The sequence below is a fragment of the Salvelinus fontinalis genome, unplaced genomic scaffold, assembly GCF_029448725.1.
Source record: "Salvelinus fontinalis isolate EN_2023a unplaced genomic scaffold, ASM2944872v1 scaffold_0084, whole genome shotgun sequence".
NCBI classification, from domain to species: domain Eukaryota; kingdom Metazoa; phylum Chordata; class Actinopteri; order Salmoniformes; family Salmonidae; genus Salvelinus; species Salvelinus fontinalis.
Window position 1 is genome coordinate 378,053 of NW_026600293.1, and position 25,775 is coordinate 403,827.

At 39.9% G+C, this 25,775-nt stretch overlaps 1 protein-coding gene across 4 annotated transcripts in view; it reads left to right on the forward strand.

The window, feature by feature from the left end:
• Nucleotides 1-10,106: 10,106 nt before the first annotated feature.
• LOC129842995 (homeobox protein Meis2) overlaps nt 10,107-25,775 on the forward strand; it is a 92,556-nt gene continuing 76,887 nt past the window's right edge. Inside the window, exons 1-6 of one of the 4 annotated variants that reach the window (XM_055911719.1) lie at nt 10,107-10,258; nt 12,201-12,433; nt 13,219-13,360; nt 13,736-13,786; nt 14,476-14,526; nt 15,130-15,279. In XM_055911719.1, the coding sequence (XP_055767694.1) occupies nt 12,228-12,433; nt 13,219-13,360; nt 13,736-13,786; nt 14,476-14,526; nt 15,130-15,279 (600 nt within the window). In that variant the 5' untranslated portion in view covers nt 10,107-10,258; nt 12,201-12,227. The other 3 variants (XM_055911717.1, XM_055911715.1, XM_055911716.1) reach the window with 3 other exon arrangements.

Consider the following 25,775-nt stretch of genomic DNA (forward strand, 5'->3'; position numbering starts at 1 on the left):
TAAGTCCATATTAGGATAGTCACGATGTTGGGCAGATAAAATTCTGATGTCCAAATAGAAAGTCATGATGGCCATGGCACATGAAGGAATTACTTAAAATGTTAGATTAAGTTGACCTTACAGTATGTAGTTACTCTGTATATAACTACTTATTAGTAGCATGTAAAATTGCATGCTGTCACCAAATACATTGTAATTCAATGTAACTACAATATACTTACCAAACCTCATGTACAATATATTGTGACTGAACTGCCTTTGAGGGAAAGATCCCAAAGCGACCATCTGTTTTGTACACAAGCAGTATAGAAACATGTTATGCTAACACTAGAATACAACAAAAATGAACACATTTGCATATTCTTATTAAGAGGTGGGTTGTGCCTTTGTGAAGGGCCTCATCTCTGATTCCCTTCTTTGATGTATCTCATGCATATTGACGATCCACTGGAAATAAAGTTGGTTAACCATAGCATGGTCTCAATTTGCCCTATTCATTTTTTCCTGGGTTAATTAGTAAGTGAGAAAATGGAAAATATCTCATTCACACTAATAGATTACAATATTTCCACTTGGTAATGATAGGATGAACATGGAATCCTCATTCCACTGAGGGAATTGGTAATAGATACAATACTCCGGCATATAATGGGGATGGTAAGAGACTAAACCAGCTAGCTAGGGGAATTCTTCATTCAATTTCACTCCCATAATACTTCCTTTTGAGACATGGGGATCTTTTACATAATGGCATGAGTAGCTTTGCTTTTGACTCGTGTCAATAGAAGAGACACAAATATCTAGTTCCTTTATGACAATGCTACAACAGAATGTGCAACCATAAGGGAAAATTGAGCTGATATCAGTATCTTAGTCATAATTCTACTCACATTCCATGATTCTCCCATCCTGTCACTATATAACTTTCAATATGTAACGTTTAAATGAAAACCCTTGAACATCCATCGGCATCCCCCTCAACTTCATCTCCCTGCTCTCACTATCATGCCTAAAACAATATCAATGGAGAGAGTCAATAGTTAAATGTGCATTCAATTACATTTGATCTCCATTTGAAAAATGGAATATTTCCTTATGTATTACATTATCTGCTGTGCTCGCTCTCGGGCTTGTGGAGGATTATAGCACTGGGAAATGAGAGACGTGTATGAAATCAGAATAGAAATGTTCAATTACTCATTTATGTATCATTTTACTTCCTGAAACGTAATATTTTATGGAATAACTTTTAACTAACCGACTCAAAGGGAATAAAAGTGAATATTGGGCTTCTATAATGTACCATTTACAAGAATATATTGAAAAGAGAAGTACTCTTTGCCATTACTTTTCTGTTTTGGAGCTACTCTAAATTCTCAATTCACCATCACGTTGAGGTTTACGTATTCAGGACATGAACACTATTTCAGTAGAACCTAAGGTTAAAGACAACCTCAATGTTCTTCTTACATGTCAAAACTCTGGTCTTACTGATCCTCACTAGTGGCCCTACTCGAGTTCCATCTCCTTGTGACAATCTGTCATGAGTCTAGCCACAGGCCCCAGAGCTGCTCAGAGGAGCAGGGCAGGAGGAATGCGGTCAGACACAGTTCACCTGGAAACTTACACAGAGCATTAAGACAAGTGTGAAAGTACATCAAGCTCTATTGGGTGGCAGGTAGCTTAGCAGTTAAGAGCGTTGGGATCCCCGAGCTGACTAGGTGAGAAAAAGAGAAAAAAAACTGCCAATGTGCCCTTGAGCAAGGCACTTCACCCTAATTGCTCCTGCAAGTCGCTCTGAATAAGAGCGTCTGCTAACTGACTAAAAATAATTAAAAAATACTCAAATGTACTGTGACCTATAAACCTTCTACAAGTAAAACTTATTGTTAACATATTGTTATTTATCTTCTTTCTCTTTTGCACCCTAGTATCTCTACTTGCACATCATCATCTGCACATCTATCACTCCAGTGTTAATGCTAAATTGTAATTATTTTGCCTCTATGGCCTATTTATTGCCTTACCTCCCTAATCTTCTACATTTGTACACACTGTACATAGATTTTTCTATTGTGTTATTGACTGTACGTTTGTTTCTGTGTAACTCTGTGTTGTTGTTTTTGTCGCACTGCTTTGCTTTATCTTGGCCAGATCGCAGTTGTAAATGAGAACTTGTTCTCAACTGGCCTACCTGGTTAAATAAAGGTGAAATAAAAAAAATAAAAAATAAAAAAATCTTTGTTTTGAAGAGAAAAGTGTAATTTAGTGCACAATTACTTTGTGACGCTGTAGTTAATATTTGTTCTTGCCTGCGTTATTCACACGCTAATATACCCACAAAATTCATGAAAAATAGATGTATTAGTTTCCAGTGTGTGTATGAGTGTGTGTATCTGCCCTAGAATAGCTGTCAAGTGTGTATACACACACGCTATATTCTCCCATCCTCTTAGAATGGCTGCATGTTCCGTGAGGCCAAGAAGATATTATTACATTTGAATTTCATTCCAAATGGCCAGGAGCTGGAGGAGACATAGTGAACTTGTTAAATTCCCTCCATTTTGTGTTCTTCAGGCTTATCACGCGGCAATTTTTGAGAAATGGCTTTCCCCTCCTTGTTCATCTTCAAGCTCATCAAATAAAATATAAGATTCATATGTTAAACATTGAAGTATTACACTTCTTTACTGTACTTAATAATTAATGGACCCAGCCTATTGCTCTATGAATATTTACATGTAAAGTATCCCTAGGAGTCCTCAGTAAGCCAGAGGGAGGGAAGTGTGTGTGTTTGTAGTATTAAACACTCAAACATTCTTTCAGACCCTATTTCGCCTGCAACCATGGAACACACCCACTAAACCATTGCAAGTATTTTATTTGTTGTTTCACAATGTAACCCATTCAACTTCCGTTTAGACGTGGCAAGTCAAATTACAGGTACACTGGTTGAACGCAGTTCTGAAATCCCACGACACTGCTTGTCTAGTTGTAAGTCGACGGGAGAAGAAAAGATTCCTCTCTGATTTCATTTCCTCAGCATTTACAATCATCATTGAATTTACCTACCACTAATTTTGTGGTTCTTGAGGTTTCTTGAAAGATGTGGGCAAATCACGGTGTCAGATGTGCACAAATTGAGGTAATATCATGTGGTATATGTAATGTAATGTAACGGACAATAACAATGGTGGAATGTCTCGTTGCTCTTTTCCCTTGTTGTTGCAGTCCATTCACTTCCTAAACACGTAACGACTCTGAAGAGGGCATTACAACACGAAACGTGTGGTTGTCTGCTTTACTTGTATCCTTCACAACATTCAATTGAAACATTAAGAATCTATCCCATAAATATCCCTCTGTAATAGAGGACATCCGTACAATCATTTACCTACTTGCTCTTTTTTGAATACAATTTAGTTATCAAAAACCAAGGTACCAGTAAAACATATATTTATATGGGTATAACATTGCATGTGATGAGATCCCATAGAATGTTGTGTGACACCCTGGCATGTAGATACAGCAGTCGTTGATTGCCCAGAAGGCACTGCTTCACTACAACAAGCAGACTCACTGGTGAGATTGACAACCTTTGACCTTTGAGTTGACTCATGGAGTAGTAAACCAGAAGTGTAATCAGAAACATATAGGATATCTATTGGTAAGGTTGCTCTCACAGTCACCCTGGGGATACGAGGTGTTGAATATGGACGTCTAGAACGTGTGGTACAGGCTATACTATTCTATAATAGGTGAACTCCAGCATGTTTGGTTGCAGTGATATTTATCTAAAGAATTGGTGTCTGACTGTTGTCAGTGCCTCTCCTCTCGGCAGGTCCCCTTACTCTTCAGATCTCCTCTCTGTCTCCTATGTGGATAAGTGGCTGGCTGCAAAGGCAACGCTGCTCTTTGATATTTCACTCCTCATTTGAATCAGCGGTCGCTTTATTTGACAATGTGTGGTAATTACCTGGGTACCTTGTTTGATCATGTGAACTCCTGCAGAACTGAGGGGGGTTTGGAGAGGGTGGGGAGGGGGTAGAGGGGTGAAACACAACACAGAGACAGGAAGGAGCAGGAAGAAAACAAAATAGGAACAAACATGCCATCTGCGTTTGTTTACCAGCATCTTTCATTTTTTTTATTTTTCTCTTACAATCATCTGAGATGTCATGGATGAGATGTGATTTAAGTTAACGGAGACTGGTTGATTGGTGTGTGTTTGCAAACACCGGCTGGCGTACATTTGAAATCTCGAGGGCTAATGTGAGTATCAATGAGGTCAGTCAGTGAGGGTTTCCAACAGAAATGTGACCTGGGAACTGTAAATCATATGAAATGCACAGGATGCTCACTGCATTCAGAGTAGTCAGGGACTGAGATACCAAACTCTTGGATTCATATGACCTTTCACTAGTTACATCATGAAACCTCTTGGGTTTCTTAATAGCTGTTTTGTCAACTTCAGGTTGTCATCGGGTGAGCAGAACTGTCAATAGTTTGTTTCAATTTATTTTATTCCAAAACTATACCTTTGAAGCTGGAATCCTTAGTTGCTACATCCATTGATGGACCTATAAATGAATTATATATACCCATTGATTCTTGAAAAATATGTATATATGAATATAGTAGTGGATACATTTCTCCAGGCCCATCCCTCAGCTTTTTACCAAAATAAAGGTGAGAGCCCCATTTGTTATTGTTTCAATTAAGGATTCAAGCTTTTATCAAGTCTAACAAGGCTGTGCTTGACTGTAGGATCTTTACATCCACCCGGTTTATGTCAAACAGAAATAAAGGACAAAGCAATCTATAATGCAAAACAGAAAACATGAAATGTCATCACACATATTTAATGCTTTAAGGACTATTACAAATACACACACAGATACCTTGAATGTTGAGCTTGCCATAGTAAACTTTATTATCACAGAATAGGGCACTTGACTTTTACACATATGAGGAGAGTAATCGATAATGGCACAGGTGACTCAACTGGAGATACAGCGTTTAACATTTATCCAAGAATGTTATTACAGCTTTTCGAGTTAACAAATATCAAAACTTTGCTAACATCGACTTTTTACGCATAGGCTTCATTACATGGATGTCTTAAGCAGCTTTAAATCCATACTGCGGTTTGTGCAGTGTCTGGAGCTTGAGTTGAGATAGGCCTGTAGTTATCTGTTTTGTTGGATGTGTGTCTGACAAACATTCCGGGTGTTAACGCTGCATGGGTAATTATGAATCTTAACACGTCTGCCATCAAGACTGGCATAAAAGCATCTCCAAGTGTCCAGAGGGCAACCCAACGCATTCTATTTGCGTTCTTGATTATTCTGTCCGATTTCACTCAATTCCGAGGCATAATGCAACCATGAAAAGACTTAACACTTGTATTTTCCCCTCTGTATTGGACAAACAACTCAAGGGTGAATTTATGTTAAGCTTAAAGTGGAGAGGGGAATTAAGACAATTTAATAACGGCTTAAATAGACGGGGTAGTGTCTTTGGTGCCTAAAGCCATATTTCCCTTTGATCAGCGAAGGAGGGCGACTTTATTGGACATGTTTCTATTTCCAAATCCGCATAACAGCCAACGATGCATGTCTTTCCTATAATGTAGGCCTAGATAAGGAAGAGAGCGTTTGATGTGTAATAAAAGGTGGGTCCTACTGCCTCTTTAAGCCCCTTTAGTCTGAGAAATGATGAGCGACAGAGGCACCGAGAGAGGGTCACCGCTATTAACTTATCGGTTTCTCGGGCTCCACTTAAACTTCTCTCTATTACATGTCGTAATGTGGGGAGATGGGCACTATACGTGTCCACCTAGTCAATCCCAAAATAACTGATAGTCATTTCTTTATATATGCTCAGCCAGTTCGATATGAAGGTGACAAAGGATTAGGCTATAGTTACGCTAGTCTTTCACACCCAGTGTTTCAGGATAAACAAACAATACAAGGTCATTACAGTAGCATTTGATGCATATGACTGTAGTCCTTGCCACAGTCACTAATCTCGCCATGCCTGGCTGAAACCGTGCTGTTTGTTCCAATGGTAAATGACGAGACAGAGACATTCATGCGAGTAACCAGCCTTGTTCTGTACATCATGACACTTCCGGGTATCTCAAGCACCCCGGTATAAATACATGAGTTGCAGTAATAAACATTTACCAACAGATGGCATCACTGTGCCATCTTAAACCCATAACACGTGCTTCCGTCTGGGAGGGACGGCAGCACTACCTAGCCTACCTCTGTGTAAAAAGTATGATAACCTATAATTTGCAAGGAAACCTGAGTGTCCTTATGAGAAATTGTGGTTGATTTTGAAATTCGTTTTGGATATATCAAACCAGTATTACGACTAAACATAATCTAATTTGTATTGACCTTGGGGGATTCTATTATATACAATGGAATTGATAGTGGCACTACATGAATGTTTGGACGATATCGATGGGGATTAAATAATACATTGCAGAGACATTCTAAAAGATATTTATTTTCAGAAATATGACAGTAATTCAAACGGTTTTATGGCAAAATAAATCAAGTATATTTGTATGATTTCTGATACGAGTGAAACTGATGTGTCTTTGTTATTCATTTTATTTGACAACACTACGCGAACAACGGAATGCAACAGTAATAATAACAGCCAAATAAATAGCCTAATAATAATAATAATAATAATAATCACAATTTCACATTAACGTGCATTCAACATATTTTCCCCTGATAAAACTAAATTGAATTTCAAGTATTTCATCAGAGTTTCATATGCAATTTTTTTATTACAGCAGTTATCTATTGGGGGGAGCTTTCATGTACAGAAAAAAACACGTTTGTGTAATTGCATTGAGCGGATGAATGGCCTGTGTACCAGTAAATTAATTTACATTAATTGAGCCAGAAACCATAACTAATGATGGTCCCAACTGTCACTGTGTTTCTCGTCAATTTAATGGTAATCTTTAAGCGAATGGTACAATTTTGGTTATCTTTATTTTGATCTTACCATTGCAATGTGTGGTACATATTTCACTCATAAAAATTGTTCTGTGGGATACAAATTATGCTCAAAATATATATTAAATATAGGGGCTACGTAAGGCATTCGAAACAAAAGTCTCCTCACGAAATATATTTTTCAAATAGGCCTATTTTCAACTGTAAAATACCTTCAATTGCAATTCAAATATATTGGCTTATGGTTTATATATGAAATTAATTCGTTATGATCAAATTTGCAGTGCATATTTTTCGTTGTCACGAAAATGTGTATTTCATAAAGATGACCTATTTTGACATAATTTGTAATAGTGTCGCGCTTCAACATTTGGTGTTTGTTCAATCCGCCAGATGTCACTAGAGGGCTGCATATTTTATGCATTAGGCATGCTAAGTGTCTTTGAGACCGATCCCACAGATTTTCAAGGGAGAAAGCCACAGTTACGTTCTGTGTACCTCCCCTCCATCTATCTATCTCACACTCCTCGGACACCAGACTCTGAGAATCCGTAGAGTGGAAAATGCGGCTTTGGAGTCGAAGAATTTACAGTTAGTCGCGAAACTTTTACAAGTATTTGAGTTGCTCTCCACTTTCTGGGACCCTAGTCACATTTCACATGGGGTCAGAAAGAGTTCAGCCTGGTGTGGTAATGCCATAAATGCTGTAACATTTACAAGGCCACGTATAAACAAAGCTAACTTCACTGTAGATAATGTAGCCTAAACATTGAGGTAAGGAACACGATACAAATTACTAGTTAGTTAATAACTAAATTATAATTATGCATAGACTATTGATATTCTCTGAACATCAATTGAACACTAGCCTCCTATAAAACTTAAGAAAATAACCATAAATCACATACCCTAATGCAAATACCCTAATACTGAAAGAGATTAGGGAACAGTTGTTGGTTTTCTGGCCCCTTCAGAAAAGTCTATGATCTAGTCTTATCTGTGGTCTTTCTATACATTATCTTTTCCTATTTGCATAATCTCAAATACTAAGGAGGGCCAACCCAGAACAAAGTTACAAACAAGATTAGGACGATTTTATTTGTTCCTGTGGTTAAGCAGCGATTATTTCTTCAGAAGTATTTAAGGTCACTAAAGGGATTTAAACCCAGATTCGTATCAGTGACCTTTTTGAAGAAATTGAATCAACAAAACATTTCTCCATATTTAGCAACAAGCTAGGCTACCGGGCTACTTTAGAGGAAGCCATGGCGTAGGGGAGAGGATGGCCGCTTGAGAGTGAAGATTGGTGTCTGTTTTGAAATGGGAGTTTTGGGGTTACTTTGTTACAGTGGTGCACTTTTAGGATGTGACACGGAGTGGATCTTTAGCCTCGTCTCAGTAGTGTTTTCCTTGAAATGGATCCGCTGCCCCCTAATGAATCCAAACGCAGCTGGCCATGTCCCACACCGACACCGAGAGCTTTAACCCTAACTGACCTCAATTTGACACCACCAGATGAAATTTTACCGCCTGTTAATGCCATCTTCCGCAGAGGCGAGGGATCCGCATGTTGACGGAGTTAAGAGAATACTTGAACACTGATTTTTTTCATATGTATGAGTCCTCAAGTCTGAAAAATCACTCAATGGGAAATCCACTTATTGGAAATATAATGCAAAACATAATGGGTAGGCCTACTTGGGCATGATATGAGACACTTGAAACGTCTAAGTTTGCAAACACTTGGTTTCCAAAACCATGAGAACAGGTTTGATGTATCCTATATTTAATCTAGGCTAGGTTCTATGTTTTATAAGGTTAATGTAATGGTATAATTAAATATTAATTAGCAGCCTATTATGTATAAGGATTGAAATACAATATACAGAACAAACATTAAGTGTATAAAAGTTGCCATTACTAAACTATAATGTCTCACTGACATGATTCTGATTTATTTGATGTAATTCTGATTTTTTAGATTTTAATGCTGATAGATAGAGGCTATATTTAGGATTTACCATTGCATTACATTGTAATGAATTGAGGTTGTACAAAGAACTTCAAGTAAAATATCTAAAATAAATTTTTGAAAAGCATTCCTAAACATTCAAAATATGGTGTTATATAAATTGAAAAAATATAACTTTTAAATGCTCAAGAGGTTATTAAGGTGCATTTTGAAAGAGCAAGGCTATTACGCATAATCACCACAGCAATTTTCACAAGTTCTTCGAATGTTTACACCCCCCCCCCCCCCTTTAGGCCAAAATACATATGTAGATTCAAAAATATATATATTTTTTAAACTTTGTATACGATTTTGACCGTATAACGTGAATAGGTAGCACGTTTTATTTATCGAACGCTTGAAAATGAGACTTTCCTGTTTTGGATAGCTGTACTGCGACTGAATCATTCTACACATTTACAGCAGCCCCAATACTAGCAGCTACTTTAAATAGCCTGTCTTTCTGACATTCCACAACTGCACTGTTGGGAGAACCTTCCGTTTTTCGAGTTATAACAAAGGACATATGATTCACTTACCGTGTTTGTCCGGGGGGGAAAGGCAAGCGTTAGTGTGTACAAGTCATAGTGCACGATAGCATTATAAGCAGTAGGTCTAATATCAAAACAACACTCTTCAAAAGCTCACGCAGCTGGCCAGTGGTCCTGTTAACAGAATATAGCAGCGGTCAGAGGTATTTGGAGAAGCTGCCATGCCGTTCTGCGTTTAACACTATAGTTCCTTCTCGGGCTATTGCACGTTGAAATGTCCACACAGTCGTTTGTCAACCCTGCAGTCCTACTTTTTCTTGTCGGGCTTCCCACCCCCTTATGCCAACAAACATAATTATTGTGACGGTGCTTCATTTATTACATATTTTTAATTGCTATTTATATTGTCAACCCAAGCAACCGTATGGCGCGTTTGTAAGGACTTTATTGACCATACAGCTGAATCCAACCCACTAGCTCATCCAACCTGTGAATGGTTCATTTCGACAACAACCAAAAATGTCACCGAGCCTGAAAAAATATCAATATAACGATGATGCTATCTGCGTAACAGTGTATATTATCATGGATGGAGGTAAATTTTAAAAGGGATAGATGGCCTGTTTCGGTTTTGTGCGTAAAAAAGCTGGGGCTCAGTGAAGAAGGGCCAGCCGCGGTGCAATCGATGGCCGGAGGGTTGCTCCTCCTCTAAACTTCAAACTGCACATGATTGATGATATTGTGGAGCTTTGATAATTGACTACTCTGAGGTAAGGCACGGAATTTTATCGAGAGGGGATTGGACGAAAGAAACATAGAACATCACTTTCTCTACGAAAGCTTTTTCCTATTTGGAAAAGTTAATTCTGGGGGGGGGGCGGGGGGGGGCGTCATATCGTTTAATTTGCTAATAAGCCTCGGTTCACAATTAGCAGTACGATTGCAGTACGATTATTCCCGATATATGTCATATTAGGCACACCGACTATACCCACAACATAACAAGTAAGCGTCATGGTCATAAATGATACTCAAAACGCATCCGATATATTTACAGTGAGGTTAGGCCTATATATGATTTGATTAGAGATAAGGTTTGATGGCTTGATGGGTTCTTAGTTTAAAATATTTTGGAGAGAAAACTAAGAATGAGTGATGATAACTGTGCAACTTATGTAACTTATGTATAACCGCGTATTTCTTTCAGCCTATTTGCAATAGTGAAAACTAGAACAAGTTAACCTTTGTCGTCCGCCTTAACTCGGGCTTTTCGTACTCTTATTACACAACGTTAAAGGTCCGCGTTGGCATGTATAGTAAAACGCTATTTCGGGTCGGAATACATTGCAGATTTGCACAAATATTACGCTTTTTGTACTTTTCTTTTTGCCTTTCTCTTATCGGCGAATGGAATTGGCTGGGAGTGTAGAAGCTGTGTTGTTTGGCTCCCCCGGAGTTGAAGCCGTCCTTGTGCATACTCTGCATGTCACAGGATTTGGTCTCTCCTCTCTTTCTGTAGCTGTTGTAGGACTGGCTATGTCCACCGCTACTTCCGGGTTCCGTCATTTCAGTCTCCCGCCGATCAGCGCAGCAAACTGACTCTGTTCTATAAGCAAGCTAGCAGCCAACCTGCCAACACTCGCTGACACTCACTCATCTCAGACCGCGAGATAGACTAAATACCTACGGGGGAAAGGAAAGATCTGAATTGCAATCTCTTAATTTCTTTTTCTTTTTACATTAATAATAAAACAAGATAGCGATCCGGAGGCACAAAGTGGACGCGGACTTGCTGGATGAAAACGGGCAAAAAAAATTCACCCTCTCTTGAACATCATCACCAAACATCATTCATTCATTACCTTGACAACTCCTGGCTTTGATTGACAGTTGGAGTGGCAAAAAGCCATGAGACACGACAGTTTAGTTACATGCAGGTTGTTGATGGGCCGATTGTAACCTTCAGGTGCTGCTTTCATTTTTTTGGGGGGGAGAGGAAAACAAGAAAAATTGCACAACTCCTGATGCTTCGGCTTGTACTCTACCACATTGGAGAATAGGAGAATTTGCAAAGAAAAGTTGGTTGAAAAAGGAATCCTACCAGTAAATCACTTTCTAACCGGACTGGGATATTAAATATACGACACATCCAGGAGTTTATTGGAGAGCAGCCTGATGGCGCAAAGGGTAGGTTTTAAATCTCCAACACTAACCTATACAAATCCACTATGAGGGCCTCCATATCGATATCCTCTTGTCAGTGGCGGCTACTTTACAAAGCATTCATATCTAAGCCGTTTTATTTGACATTTTTGCTGTAGACTACCTTTACTCTTCAAGCGGAGTGAAAGCCTCAGTTTAACCAACGGTCTCCGCGGCATTTGTGGAGCTGTTTTTTAAAGGGACTCCTAAGTAATTCTGTGTTTTGCCAAAGTAACCCATCTTCGGGGATTCAGAACTATAATGTTTTTGGTAATTACAAACCTTATCAACGTATTCACACTATAGTTTAGCCATGGCGAATGATTTTCTGTCAACGCAACCGGAATGGCACAAGGATTAGGCTACTTTTTCCAATGCTGGTGTAGTTTCACTATATCGCTTTGACTATAGCCAACTATGCCTTCAATGTTGCCTTGTAACTGTATGTACATTTTGGGCACATTTACGCGTGGGTTTCTATCCTCTGACTTTGTTGTTGTTTTATTCCAGTACGATGAGCTGGCCCATTATGGTGGGATGGACGGAGTCGGGCTCCCGGCGTCTATGTACGGAGATCCGCATGCTCCACGGCCGCTACCCCAAGTCCATCACTTGAACCATGGACCACCGATCCATGCCAGCCAGCACTACGGTGCTCATGCACCCCATCCCAGCGTTATGCCCAACAGCATGGGCTCCGCTGTCAACGATGTTTTAAAGAGGGATAAAGATCAAATTTATGGGTAGGTGGACTATAATTACATACCTTATTATTAATCTATTTTAGGCTTTCAGGGTGATTTGATTTATGGACGTTTTACTTGTTGCAAAAGTTAACTCAGAGTATATGCATTAGCAAGTTTAGTTTAGACAATTTCAAGCATTATTTTGTGTTTGGAAAAAGTATTGTCAAAACCTAGAGGTCTAAGAGTATCAGTCATCTGATATTATCATACCTTATATTTTAAAACGATTATGGATAACCATTATAGTACAATTAAAACTAAACCTTTATTAATTAGAAGGATGCATGTTATTGGCACATTGTAACACGGACTTGAACACACTGCAACATTATGGTTATGGATACTTGTAAACCGTTGAAGGTCCGAGTTAATTTTTGGGGGGTATAATCCCCAAAACATTATAAAAGCCATTACTAATGAATGCTTTAGTGTCTGTGTGTAAAGTACATTGGAAAAATATAAGACAAACACATATGGTGTAACTTGTAAACAATGTATTTTTCCATGGATGTGCACATAGCTTATTCATAAGTTGTTTACAAAGTAGGCTACTTTAGGAATGAATTTGGAGAAGTAAAATACATTTCAAAAAGTTATCTCAGTCAAAACCTTGGAAAGTATATTCTATATTCCTGACACATTCTTCACTGTTTGCACTCCTAGCATCTTTAGTTTTACGCTAAACTTTAGCTTGCTGTGTAGCCGTGTGAATAGCTTGTGTTAAGCTTGTGTGGAGGCGCTGGATGCCGGGTTGTGTTCAGGCTCTGTTTCCCCTCTTACAGTCACCCATTATTCCCGCTGCTCGCGCTGGTTTTTGAGAAGTGCGAGCTGGCGACGTGCACTCCGAGGGAGCCAGGGGTAGCAGGCGGCGATGTCTGCTCCTCCGACTCCTTCAACGAGGACATCGCAGTCTTTGCCAAACAGGTCATTTTTTATATATATTTACTAAAAGCCTAATACGATTTTCCAAGTGCTTATGGCACACGTATCTACTTGTTAACTTTTGACACATTTCACTTTTGGGAATTTAAAAGTTAAAGTTGAACGTTTGAAAATAAAAGTGTGTTATAGGCTGTACATAGTCGAAGTTAACACGTGAATTCACTGGTGATATTGAGTTATTCATGTTTACACCGTATGCAATGCAAATATAATATCACTTTGAATTATGTTTTATTTACTATACAATAGTCTATTATTGCACGAAATCAAATATATATTTTTTAGAATGGATTCATGACTAAATGCCCTCGACGCCTGTAAGAAGTAATTAATCCCCCATCTTTGGTGTTATTGTAGGTCCGAGCAGAAAAACCTTTATTTTCATCAAATCCAGAGTTGGACAATTTGGTAAGCACTATGCAGGACCACCATTTGCCGTTCAATTCCCTTCCTGGTGTGACTGTTAGTTACTCTTACTTAGCTTGTTTTGTGGACTTAAACCATGCTCTTGTGTTCTCGGCATCGCAAAGTAAATATGTGAGGATTTGATGCAAAAGCACAACACAGATGTTAGATAGGTGTCTTTGAAGTGAACAAGGGGAAGCTCTGATGTGTTTCGAGTGGCACAGCATTGCTCACTGTGCCTACAGGAGGCGGTGAGGGAAGCCAATGATTAGGCGAAAAAGTGCTGGGACTGTCGCTGGGCGAATCCTGTTCCAGTGCACCATGGCCACTCATTGGGAGCAATGTGGCTGTATCTGCCGCTGTCATAGTTCAGTCGCTGCCTATGTAGCTCACAAAAATTGGCTCGGTTCACCAAATGTGTCTTGCCTAATTCAGTTGTTAGATTATCCTACATTTGTATTTTCCAAATCTTAAATCAATAGCCCATCCAATTTCACCCACCACGATAAGTGTGGGAAGCATAACTTTGTTTTGCTCGAGAACCCTATAGCACAAACTTCAAGAAAGTCCCTGTGTTTTTGTTATATGAAGTGAAAATAACATGATGTGTAGCATTTTGCTTACCATTATACTTTCATAATTTTATCACACCAAAAATGTAGATTTTTATTCTTGTTTATTCCTGTTTTCAGATGATACAAGCCATACAAGTATTACGATTTCACCTTTTAGAATTAGAAAAGGTAAAGATTTTTACAATTAATATTTTTATTGTGTGATTATAGTATTTGAGAGGTGATCAGCATTAGATTCTGCATGCATGTGGCCCGGTATAACTCGTATAGTAGGCTAGCATAGTTTGTTGCACACATTTAAAATGTTGACAGTATTGGAATTTAGATGAAAATTAGTTAATATTGCATGAGATGTAACACGTTAACCTGAGACAAATATTCATATTTAAAAATGTAAATAATATAATGTTTAATTGTCACACAGATACACATAATGTAGGTCAGAGTGATTGGATTGAATTCACACTCTTGGGCCTATAAATACACTGACCATATTGATAATGCTTTGTCGTTGTTGTTAAGCTAATATCACAGATTTGAAGTCTGGAGTTTTGGCCTCAACTGGTTATTATCTGTCGAGTTCACACATGGTGTTTATTTTTTGCCGTTCAACTTGTTCCTCTAGTAGTCTCAAGAGAATAATAGGCGCTGCAACAATTTCACTATTGTTTCCTTGCGTTGGCCCATAATGCCCTTAAATAGTAGTTAGGGCCTATTATTGGACTGCCTGCGTTTCCCCATCCTGATAAACCGTATTTCTTCTTGGTCTAGGTGCACGAGCTCTGCGACAATTTTTGCCACCGGTACATCAGTTGTTTGAAAGGAAAAATGCCAATAGATCTAGTTATTGACGAGCGGGATGGCAGCTCGAAGTCAGACCATGAAGAGCTCTCAGGATCTTCGACCAACCTAGCCGATCACGTAAGTAATACAACATTTTCTACCTTTCTAATAGTTTATCAAAAAGTTCTGAAGGCCTGTTACACCGTTGGCGTTGTATGTGAATGAGCGTTGTTTGTTGGTGGTGATATTGAAGTAGACATTTTTGTTGTTAGAAGTTGTTTCAAATGTGTTTTACCTGCGGTATAATTCGTTGGTTATTTTACATGGTGTGAACTGTCATTATAGTCTCCGTTTAGTCTGTGTTGTCGCCCATGTTGACCTCAGCAGTAGGCCTGCAGCAAATGCATTTGGGAAATCGATCTTTTTAGGTCAAAAGTCAGTTGTGATACAATGCAGTGAGTTATTGTTTTAGTCTTTTGATTAGGGACATTCTTGTGTGTATAGTAACTGGTTGTTTGTGCGTGTTTGTGCGAGCGCGCGCCAGCGTCTCTCTGTGTGTGACAGAGCGCGCGCTCGTGTGAGTGTGTGTTTGTGTGGTACAGAGCGTGTGTGACAGAGGGAGAGTGTGTTTGTGCTATGGGGTTTGCCTAGTCTTTGTATATGGCCGCCGTGCACATCGTGGATTGTTGGACATTGAATGTGAAAGCGATTATCTCTTGCTCATAACTACAATAGAATAGCACGTTTTTGGAGTGGCCTAATGTTAAAAAGACACGGGCATAATTTCTGAAGACAATATTAGAGACGATAATGATTTGTAGCGTGCGTAACAAAGCTGTCGGATTTGGACGCAGACAAGGAGAAAGTCATATTCAGTGGGATACCTTATGGGCTACCATCAATGTCAAATTCATAATTTGGTATTATAGGCCTACCTCACGACTTGGTAGTGTAGCAATGACGTTACTTGCAGTTTATGTTAATGTTTTTAATTGTTTCTTATTGATCGCCCTGTGGTTTTGCAATGTCCCCCCCCAATTCAATTATATGCACATGAAGTACAGTGCCTTTACATTTGAAGATCGATCTGGTGCCTTAAACATGGCTTAAATGGAATGCTGCATTGCATCGGTGTACTGTAAAGGCCTAACGTACAGTTGATAATTCATTATTGATTTCATATCTGGGATCTGGTCTAATATACGTATTAAATAGGTTGTAGGGATGACGTGTTGGTGAATTCGGGGTGTGTATATTGCGACAGAGTGACTGACTGGTTAATATCTGAGCAGCACGAGCTCAAGCCTATTAGGAATGAAAGCAGATTTAAGTGTTATGCAAAGTCACTGAGCTGCATCTGTCTAGCTATAATAGAGGCTTATTCCCTTTGAATAGCCGCGGCGTTGTTCAGAGTTGGATAGTCAGAGTGCAATGCCTAAGGTAAATTAAAACACAATTAACACCCATAGCAAAATGGGGCCGAGCAGCGGTTTAAAGCTCAATATTGTGGAGTTCTTTTACAGAATAAGTGTAGAAATGAGGCATGCTTTTGTTTATACTCAAGAGATTAGATAGCCTGTTTAGTTTTGTGGCAGATGGTTGATATACTCAAGCCAGTTTCCAATGTTCCCTCGCAATGTTTGGACCTAAGCAAATGTCATCGACTCCACTTGTGAGAAATATTATTTTGATAATTAGCTAATTAAATATACCAATAAAGAAAATGAGGAGCAGCAATAAACAAACGTGAAGGTGCTTGACAAGTCATTTGTTTTAGGCTCGTTTATATACTGACTGTTCATTCGGCGTTTTAGGTTGGAGAGATGTATTTTTTTATTGTGGCAACAATTAGCATTTTACAACAACTAATTGTTGTGTACGGTTTTACCAAAGCAGGAGGTTGCTTGTGCATTTCTGTACCTTGTTTACTACGATACTATAGCGCTGCAACTGTAGTGTGAACTGTAGGTTTATAATGGATGTGCTATCAGATTATCGTTGTGCAAATGTAAAAAAGTATGTGCATTGTAGCTTAGGCTTTACGTTGTTATACTATGTTGTACAGTGTGTTGACGATCAGACTTTACCCACCTATTTTGTCACAACTACATCACTAGTAATAATATATTTATTGTTACATTGATTTTGTATTATACAGTACTTCTTGACAGTAATGTGAAATGCAGTGCAAAATATAATTACTGATATAACAGTGAAAACAGTATGGCTGCAACTGTAGGTCTTGTGTCATGAATACCAGAGGATATTTAGGTCTATAACTGTAGAGTGAATAATCTAGTGGCCTGTGCTTAACCAGGCCCTAAAACTCTGTAGTTAATGGCTATGTCCCCCACATTATGCACACTCATATCCATATCATATTTTAGTAGTTTGAGTTGTATTTGCCCCAAATATGATGAGGACTAATATGAGTGGACACACCATTGAAATCTGCATATAGGAACACACGTGTGTGTACTGTAGGGATGGCAAGCAGTTGCAGCTACACTTGTTGTATTTTATTTATTTTTGTCTCTGTTTTATCATGCATTTCTATCCTCTCTTCTAGTTGGAGAGGGGAAGGCAATTTGATAGTTAGATATGCACATTTATTTAGTTTGAATCTCTGGCGTCCATTTTTCTTTGCTTTGATATGCATTTTTTATATATAGCCCATGGCTACCTCTCATTTGGTGAAAGTTAGGCTTGCCGGAGATGATGAGGTTCTTCACTGCAAAGTAGACATCGCTTTGAGCTTGTTTTTCCCTCTTTCCTCTCTCCCTCTCTCTCCCTCTCTCTCCCTCTCTCTCACTGGTTTCTCTCCATCCATACCTGACATTAGAACCCAATAAGAATGATTAGTTGTGTTATTTACACTTCAACGTTGTGTTGTCTTTGATTGGATTATACCTTTGTCAGAGGGGATGAAGCCTTTATGCTACTGTTGATTTCTTACTTTGGCTTACTATGACTGTCCTAACCCCCCTCCCCCCCATTTTGACCCAGCGCACCGCTACCACCAAGCACCCCTGTCACAGAAAAATGGATGATGTTTTGTTTCTCATGGATAGTGAAAACAAGGGTCTGTCTGGATCTTAGCAAACGATCAGTGCCATGGTGCCGTTCGTTAGTTGCTGTGCCTGCTTGTCTTTTAATTAATGAAATTACATTTCAGTCTTCTCTGTGCTACATCCAATTAAGGTGGCGAATAGAATGAATGGTTGCTGAATATGATCTGTTCTAATGAATTTGTTCTTTGTGCCCCCTCCTGTCTTTTGCATGGCTTTTTTTCAATCAGTAGTCCTACATATTAGCCAAGATGTTAATTTTCCTCCAATACATGCACATTGCTATTGAGACAGTTTTTTTATGACTTGTGCATAGTTTGTTTGTTATGAAGAAATATTGTGGGAGTTGACTTTCTGCCACTCGGTTTTTCTCTCAACGCTTGAGGGCTGTCGGTTGTAGTTCCCACAAAGGTTATGTGTAGGTTATCTTAGCTCTGCACGGCCGGAGAGAAAACACTAGTGTTTACATTTCATTCTCTGGTAAAGGCTTGGGCTGTAAAAACACATTGATCGTGATGGTGACAAGGATTCATGCCAATAATATGATATACTGTACAATATACAGTGGCTTCTGTTGTTATCATTGGACATGTAATAAATGGCCTGTTTCTTTAAGTGCCTATGCTTACTACTACCCGCTCTTTGCTCCATAATCGTACACTCTGCCTCCCTGCGTAGCCTACGTCTAGCCTCACGAGCTTTCAGCGCTGTTAAACCGTGGAATTTGTCCGTTTTGGAAGGTGTTCTAATATAAGTAGCTCTCGCCAACTGGACTGACTTTGTTTGGATCCCCCCCATCAAAACAATGTGTCGTTGAGTGGCCTGGCTGCATTGTTCCAGACAATTGTTTTGTGTCTGGGCCTACGTTTCCGATTAGATTAGTGTTCAGATGCAGGGGCCTGTTGGCTGGCATGTCTAATCACTATGGGTAGTAGGGAGAGAGAGGCTCGAGGCTCACTTGTTGCAGTCCCCCACCCCTCTGCTACCCACACATCCCTCCCTCCTAGCCCCATAACATAGACGCCAATGCAAACTATAACTGAGCTAAAACACATTCCCGGAGTTGTAGTTTTATGATCATATTCTTAAGATATGTGTAAGCTTATTTTACACCAGGATTTGTTATATTTTTATGAGCATTACCTTATTTCTTTTACAAAATATTGGATGACTGTCATTCATATTCCATTCACACAGTTCTATGTCACATTGATAGGTTTAGACTAACACATGATTCTTGAATTTGCCCTATACCCATCATGGGGTTGCTACAACCTAACCTATGAATAAAAGTAGGTACACAGGTCGAGAGACAAGGTGACAGACAGTGACACATTCAATACTGCCTTGCACACTCTTTCCTGCACCTAGCTGATCTAGGGTGTAATCATTAGTCCCAACAGTTGCAAAACCGTGTTGCAACTAAAACGAGAATTTCCATTGGACAAATTCAGGTAGGTCCATCCCGTTTTGTTCCATTTGCTACTGTTTAAGAAACTTTTTGCCACAGAATCGGTAGAATGAATACACCCCTTATCACCCGCACACACAGTGCACTTTCATAGCAGCCATACAAACTGCATCATCACATCTACGTGCTTTACTCCTCTCACATTTTCCCTTCGCTTGTGGACTTCAGTGCACAACACAACAGCTATATTTGACCAGGCGAAAACACCTCCCCATGTAGGGTTGGGTGGTATCCAGATTTCCATGTCATCATTACCGTCCTTCTCTCATACCTGCATATACGGAATTCCAAGCTTTGTACACAAGGGGGCGCCAAAAAAAAAGAACAAAAGCCCATTGGGCATCTATTACCACAATGCTAACAAAATTAGCACAAGTAATAGCTCATTTTAATGGCTGGTAGCTAAATATGCTAATGAGTGAAAACGAAAATAAACTAATTGTAAAGACAGGCAACCCAGCTCATAAGGTTATACATATATAGGTAGGAGCTACAGAACGTAATTTTTGGTGAGTCTGGACATTTACAAGTGATTGTGAATGAGAGACATTGTGCAAAAGAACACATTTCTGACGCATGCTTGTCTGAAGGAAGAACAGTACTGGCTCTTGAGCAGCATGTGTAGGCTACAGGTTGTGTCTGTGTGGAGTCTGGAGTTGCTAGGGCAACGGGCCTTCCTGCTCTGCTCTGAGAAGATGGGGAGGAGCAGACAGGTAAGAACAGAGAGGAGAAAAAGCAGCAAGGTACTCAAGATAGTGGCAGCTGTACAAATAAGTAATCCAAAGGGCTTTAACTTCTCAAACACGGCAGAAAGCTAACACAATATGATGCTACGTCACCTTATTAATTCAGCCACTTACTTAGATTAACTAGCAAGTTAAATTTAGGGGTTGTGTTAATGAAGAATTCTGCATTTTTCACGCAGGAAAAAAATATTAAACGCATAAGAAATATCTTGCTGTGTATTTTAAATGCAGATTTAAAATGCTTCTTATTGTAATTTCTGCTTGGCATCAGACTAATTTTGTGCTCCATTTGCAGTTCTCCACTCAGAGATTCCCCTCTGTTTGAGTCAGCTGTTAAGTAGGCGAAATTAGCTGCATTAGCTAGCTAGCTAAGTAGGTGAAATTGAAAAAAAAAATACAATAATATATAGCTATCTCTGTCGCTCTCTGCTGCTTATTTATTTTGGAAGAAATGTATTTGTTAAAAACTGTTCAATTATTGTATTTTTCTCTCTTCAAATCAACTACTCACCTCATGTTATGCACTGCTGTGCTAGCTAGCTGTGGCTTATGCTTTCAGTACTATATTCATTCTCTGATCCTTTGATTGGATAGACAACATGTCAGTTTATGCTGCAAGAGCTCTGATAAGTTGAAGGACGCCCTCCAGAAGTCGTCATAATTACTTTGTACATCTATGGAAGGGGGTGAGAACCATGAGCCTCCTAAGTTTTGTATTGAAGTGAATATACCCAGAGGAGGACAAAAATTGCTGTCCTCCAGCTACACCATGGTGCTACCCTACAGAGTGCTGTTGAGGCTACTGTAGACCTTCATTGCAAAACAGTGTTTTTTAATCAGTTATTTGGTGACGTGAATATATTTAGTACAGTTTTAACTAAAAATAATAGCTTTTTAAAAGTTTCAGTATTTTTATTTTTATGAAATTCCTGGTCCTCCCCTTCCTCCTCTGAGGATCCTCCACTGTTTCATACCTATTGCACCTCATGCCATGCATGTTCATAATAACTACTGCTTAGGGGTGTATAAGAGCAATAATTTTATTGTTGTTTTGTCATTTGAAATATTTCAGTTGTATTCTAAGATGTTGTCATGTGTGTTGTAGATGTGTCTTTTAGTTAATCACTTGTCAGATTGAGGAGTGATGCTCTCATGTTTGTGAGTCAGTAGCTAGGTTTCCATCCAATTGGCGACAGATTTGCATGTGAACATAAAAAAATCAGCATAAATAAATCTGCGCATTTTCCAGATGTGCTTCCTTCAATTGACTTGATGTGGATAAAAGTCTATGAGTGATGACGTAGTGCATATAAAAATTACTTTTGCGGTAAAATTCCCATGTACCGAATAGAAAATATAAGTTAAATGGGTTTCCATCTTATTTTCAACTCTACACACTTTTTGTGTTGTATAGCGAATGTGCCCACAAGCGATCTAGCCTAAAGCTCGCAGATACAGTGCGGGTATATCCTACATTATGAGATTATTATGGATTATTTTAATTTGTCAAACAGCAGCCAAGCTTTGATCATCATGTCACCAGAATAAGGCCCTCTATAATTATTGGAGAGGAACATCAGCACAGCACCTTGCACTTTCAACACCCTGTGATGTTCGTCATCATTTATTTCATGTATAGCGGAAAAAAACTGCATGGTTTCCCGAGGCGTAGTGAGAAGACAACACACCATATCATCGTGTGACTCCACGTTTACTTCAATATGATGGTTATTATATCAGTATGTGCACTTAAAGGCGTTTCAACCGCCATTTCTCACATTAACAAATTTTACTGATACAAAAAGATCCGACCATGTCGAATTAACAAAAATTGGCGGTTGGCATTTATACAATTGTACCGAAACTTCCTGTTTCCGTCACAGCTGTCGTGATTATTTTTTTTTATACAGTATGACTTTACTCACATAAAGACTGTGGATGGAAACGTGGTTAAGGTTGTAAATCACATAGAGCTCAATGGTGTGTAATCAAGTTGTTATCTGTGCTTTCTGATGGAATGATTGCACATGTAATGTGCCATTCAGTGCAATGAAGACTTATTTTGCCCTGAAGTAAATTACCCACTGTACACACTGCCTGCCAGCCACGCCTATCTCTTAAAACACACAATGGTGAATTATTAGATGCTTTATTAATGTTTCCTTTTTATTCTTGGAGGATAATTGTAGGTGCTGAAAAAATTCTCAGTTGTTTACTAGAAGAGCACCTTCACTTTTGAACATCTTTTTTTGGCGTGTCTGTAATTACGTGTCAAATTCAACAAAAATGTGCAAGGACTTTAACTGCATATGCGGTGTGGCAAGATGTGTCTTGAAATGTCAGCTGGCTATGATTTATGATGATTTATGTTTCTGGTGTGTCAGCATTATGGGACATGTTCAGTAGAGGAGCCTCCCAGGCCCAGCCGTTGCAGGAAGCGGTACAACAGTATACACTACACCAGTGTAGTCCCCCGCCTCACTCTGCATTATACCTGTTTTTCAGTGCCCATTCCTTTTTTTCAGTTCCTTGGTTTCTTGGGAATTTGAATTAAATTCAATGACGGTGCTCAATCAATTGTATTTTATAGTCCAAGGGATGTACTGAAGAAAAAAACCCTGTGAAATTGCTGTGATGGGTAGGGCAAGTGTGTGTGTACATGAGAAAAGGAGCACAACAGGAGGAGAGGAGTGAGTTGTTCTCCTGTTGCCCTGATGCACTACAAAGCTCTCCCCACATATTGTATCCTGCTTTTATATTAACTACAACATGAATTATCAGCTGTGAGTCGCTAACCTCAGCAAATAGAGAAGGCAGCCACGGGTGACCAAGCTTGCCTTGTATTTTATTTTCCATCTAGTCTATCTATTATCTGTATGCCTGTCTGCCTGTCAGATGGTCTGTCTGTCTCCCTACCTTTCTCCCTGCCTGCTTGTCTGTCTGCCAGTCTGTCTGCCTGTCAGACGGTCTGTCTGTCTCTCTGCCTGTCTCCCTGCCTGCCTGTCTGTCTGCCAGTCTGTCTTCCTGTCAGACGGTCTGTCTGTCTCTCTGCCTGTCTCCCTGCCTGCCTGTCTGTCTGCCTGTGTGCCTGTCTGCGCTGTGTGTTGTGTTGCGTTCGCATCGTTGCTCCTCTGGTCTCTCCTGGTAACAGTGCTCTTTAACACAATTAGAGAAGAGCATGGAGTGAACCCTGTTTGACTCCTAATGATGCCAAGCTACAGGGAGTAGTCACATGACGTGGTGCTACAGGCATTGTGATTTGTTGTTGTTGTGATCTTGGTTTTTAGATTGACGAAGAAAGACCCTTTTGGGTGAAGTATTTTTTTTTTTTACGTCTTGTTTGAACTTTAATGGACTCATGGGAGGCCTGCTATCTGTGTTTGTGAGTGTGTGTCTGCCTGTGTATTGGTAATGCAGGCCTTGGTGTGCGCTCACCTTTCATAGCTTGGAGAGGTTCACTGAATAATTCACAGCAGGGAAAGGAAGGCTATTGCTTTTGTCGCCCTGTTGAGGGTGGAAAGTTAACGCAGGTGTTGGGATATTTGTTGCCATGTTATGCGAGAGCGGTTATTGATGAGAGGTGAGCGACATCTACGCATAGTGAAGCACCTGTTTGATCAAATGAAAACATAAGCATTTGTTTGGACCTACATAATTTTCCTACAGTTGTTTGGTCATTACTTATGTTACAGTGACCAACAGGGCCTAGTTTAGTCCAAGGCCTAGATCCCTGGCCAAGCTTCCATTTACTGTACTTCTGGCTAGCAAATCACTGCCAAATATCACTCCCATTAGCTAAACTGTCTCTGAATAGAATTTAGTACCAGAGCCATTAAAAATGACACATTACTGTGCTATGATAGCTAAATGAAGTCCTATGGATTCAGCCGTTGCATTAAATCCATGTGGTTCCCTGGCATAGCTGGCCGTCAGATCCGAGGCTGTCCTGACTGGCTGCAGTGTTGTGGAGAAAGCGAGAGATAGAGAAAGAGAGTCTGAGAGTCATTGAGTTGGTTAGCGTACTGTAGAGTAGCCTTCTAGGTCAGTCTGGCCGGCAATGGGTGTTTCAGTGATCAGGAAGTGGAACCCAGTCATTTTCTTCCCTTAGAGCAACAAGAGCCCATTTGGGGTCTGTGGAGCCTGGATCTGGCTAAATACATCATGCGCTGCCTGGGCTCTTGAGGCTGCGTCCCGCCGAGACACATTTTCAGCCTCTTTATAAACGAATCGGCTGCATATCTGGTGGCTGGGGTTTGGACTTCATGGCCTCCGAGAATGGAGACACTATTTATCTGTCTCAGTCCCTATTCTTTTCTCTCTCTGTCTCTCTGTCTTTCTCTCTCTCAGTCTCTCTCCCCTCTGTCTCAGCCTGCCTCCCTCCCTTTGCCTGCCCTTCCTTTTTTAATGACATTGGCTTAATAGAAGTGTAATAAGATGGCTCACGTTAGTGTTGTTACCCTCTATGTAATAAATATACAGATAATTGTAAAGGAAGGCTCTTGACCGCATCGAAGCACACCTCTTTTCCACTCCCTCATTCAGAAGGGCTAAAACCCATGCGGGGGCTATTGTCCGGCCTGCCTTATTTCCCCCCACCTCCTCTCCTCTTCTGGGTAATTCTCCCAGCTCTTTATATGATTGCCATCCGGAGAACAGCTGACGCTGAGAGGGGTTGTAGTGGAGTGCTGGGGCTGAAGGGCCTGTGTCTGCCTGCTGTTTTCCACTCCGCTCCGAGCTGTTTGAGAACACAGTCTTCCTCCCCAAAAACTTACCAGATGAAAGGAGGGCCGCTGAGCTGCTCGTAGGCACAGCCAGAGCCAGAGCAGCAACGGCAGCACATAAGGACCAACCAGCCAGTCAGCTAACCGCTCTGTGCTGCTGCCTCATAGCCTCTCCTCGTGAACTCCTCTCCAGGCAATCTCCTGTCTGTCCTCCCCCAGAACAGCTCACTCAAATTGGGGCAGCCTCACTAGCAGGCAAACGTTCAGCAGGATCACTACTGAGCTTAAGGTGATTGGTAAAAACAGTCTCTTTTGAAATAATTCTGTGGCCTGTACTTTCCCTCCTGCTTTTAATATATGTGTGTGTGTTTGTGACAAAAACAAATTGAGCTGGGAGAAGTGGACTAAGGTTTGTGGGAAGCCTTGGTGCAGGCCTGTGTTTGTTTGGCTCAGGCTCCTTTCAAGGGGCTGCTTCTCCAGGGCCCCAGACAACGTTGGGCCAACATTTTGTCATTGTTTTAAAAGGTGACAAGTTAAGTTGGGATAGACTAGACTTTGTTTGTATGTGTGTGTGTGTGTTATGGTGTATGTGAGCGATGTGTGTGTGTGTGTGTGTGTGTGTGTGTGT